This window comes from Cylas formicarius, unplaced genomic scaffold (genome assembly GCF_029955315.1).
Source record: "Cylas formicarius isolate icCylForm1 unplaced genomic scaffold, icCylForm1.1 PGA_scaffold_3__17_contigs__length_32017465, whole genome shotgun sequence".
Taxonomy (NCBI): Eukaryota; Metazoa; Arthropoda; class Insecta; order Coleoptera; family Brentidae; genus Cylas; species Cylas formicarius.
In genome coordinates, this window is record NW_026844326.1 from 23,227,007 (window position 1) to 23,228,921 (window position 1,915).

The 1,915-nt window shown below is 33.4% G+C and overlaps 1 protein-coding gene across 1 annotated transcript; it reads right to left on the reverse strand.

Annotated features, from left to right (window-relative positions):
- Positions 1-165: 165 nt before the first annotated feature.
- On the reverse strand, positions 166-1,272 carry LOC132699124 (pre-mRNA-splicing factor Syf2). Its single transcript, XM_060665642.1, has 2 exons — positions 572-1,272; positions 166-513 (listed from the first exon to the last, which is right to left on the reverse strand). Exons 1-2 carry the CDS (start codon positions 937-939, stop codon positions 189-191), a joined length of 693 nt encoding a protein of 230 aa, XP_060521625.1. The 5' UTR covers positions 940-1,272; the 3' UTR covers positions 166-188.
- Between the last annotated feature and the right edge of the window lie 643 nt (positions 1,273-1,915).

A 1,915-nucleotide genomic window follows, 5' to 3' on the forward strand; every position in this document is an offset into this window, starting at 1 on the left:
ATTGAATGTACATATGGTATAGAGATTTATTGTTTATACAATAAAAATATGCTTATTTTGATAGAAGATACACAACCTAATAAATTTGATTATTTTTGTGATAATATACATAAATAAATTGTGTTTGTGTTTTATTTGCACAATGTTTAAATTTTGTATAAAATGTTAATAATTTACTAAATATTAGTTTAAACTGCAGTGCCTCTCTCCAAATTCTGTTTAATTTCAGCAGTATGTTCTCCGTAAAACCTATCCAATTTTTTGTTAAACTTGGCATTCCTCTCATTAATATAATCAATATCTGCATCATCATTGTGCATTCTTCTTCGAGAATATTTATTTCTTTTAGCAATTTGATCTTCAACACTTTTAACTAAATTATCAACGGCTTCTGGTCTATCTTCATGTAAACCATGAACAATAGTATTTGGTCCTGCATAAAATGCTTCTCCATATCTTTCCTTTTGGGATTCATAACGCTCCATATCCTTCGGAGCCATTGTTCGTACCAGTCTAGAAAACATATTCAGATTTGGGATATAATTAAAAACCCATATGCAATAAAATATACCTATTATACTGTCTGAAAGTTGCTGCCTCAAAATCTGAAAACCCTTGATCGGGATTTTTCTTTTTCTTCTTTCTTTCAAGACGTTCTGCTTCAACTGCTGATACATTTAACAATTTGAGCCTATCATAATCTTCTCCTCTTTTAGCAGCGTCTTCTCTTTCTTTTTGATCATTCAAAATCCATTCAGCTCTCCGCTTCCTCGCTTCCCAGTTTTGAGGCATTTTATTTCTAGCATCTTCTGCCACAACTTCTTGATGATTTTGTGTTCTCGCTTCGTTTCTTTTACGATGTAGTTCACGCAATCTCTTCATCCTTTCTGCCTGTTGTGTCGCAAATGATTTGGTACCGCTTGAACCTTCGTCGCCCATTTTATACAAGGATAAAATTCTTTTGTATATTTACGAAATTTTGACCTTAATTCCAAAGCAATATTTTTTAAAAGGAAAAACACTTTCCAATGACAGATGCAGAGAAAATTAATACGCACTCCTACTTTTTCACATGTTCTGTGCCAGACAGATTAATTTGTGAAAAAAACCTTGCTTAAAAATTTTGATACTTATTTCAAATTAAATAAACCTAGAATTACTAAAGATGTTTAGGTAATTTTCATTTTGGGAGAAAATAATTTTAAAATATTTCTTAGGGACAATTATTTATCATAAACTCTTTAGTGTCGTCCTCTTTGGGGCGCCAGGAAAACTGCCAGCATTGGTGGTAGGAACCTACTATAAAATGTAAGTGATGCATCGGCTGAGAGATGGCGGCAGCAGTACACCGGCTATCAAAATAAAGTATAATCAGTATCACATTCAAATTTAAGAGAAAAACAAAAAACCTACTTTGGTGCGTTTGCAATGCAGCAATACACAAAGTCGAGCAAAAATGCGTAAAGGTTATGCAACACTGAAAACAGGAGTGCACAACTTTTGTTTTTTCGTTAATTTTGAGATTAATTCGTGTTCAGAAAACTTCTCAAATTAATGTCTGCGAACCGCGTAATGTAAAATAAATGACTAAACGGCCGGAAATGTCAGTCGCATTAATCATAATACCTAATCAAAACTATAAATTTTTTAAAGCAAAAAAACATGATAATGAGAAAAGAACGAAGGTCGAGGCAGTGTAATCGGCAACACAAACAAAGATAAAACTCTTCGATCATGTCATTCGCATTTGCTTGGTTTTAAAAAGGAGCGGTGTGGGCGAGATGCACAATTTTCTATGCCTTCGAAAATAATTAGACCACCCGCACCCGTCATTGAGATGAAAAAAAAGTAGTAGTTCACTTATGTCTGTGAGAGATTGTTATTATCCTCCTCCAAGTGATGGTCAAGCAAGTTG

Excerpts from the sequence above, each read along its gene's own strand:
- LOC132699124 (XM_060665642.1), bottom strand. The coding sequence starts at position 939 with ATGGGCGACGAAGGTTCAAGCGGTACCAAATCATTTGCGACACAACAG. Across the intron at positions 514-571 it reads ACTTTCAGACAGTATAATAG|ACTGGTACGAACAATGGCTC; the intron begins GTATATTTTATT and ends TATGTTTTCTAG.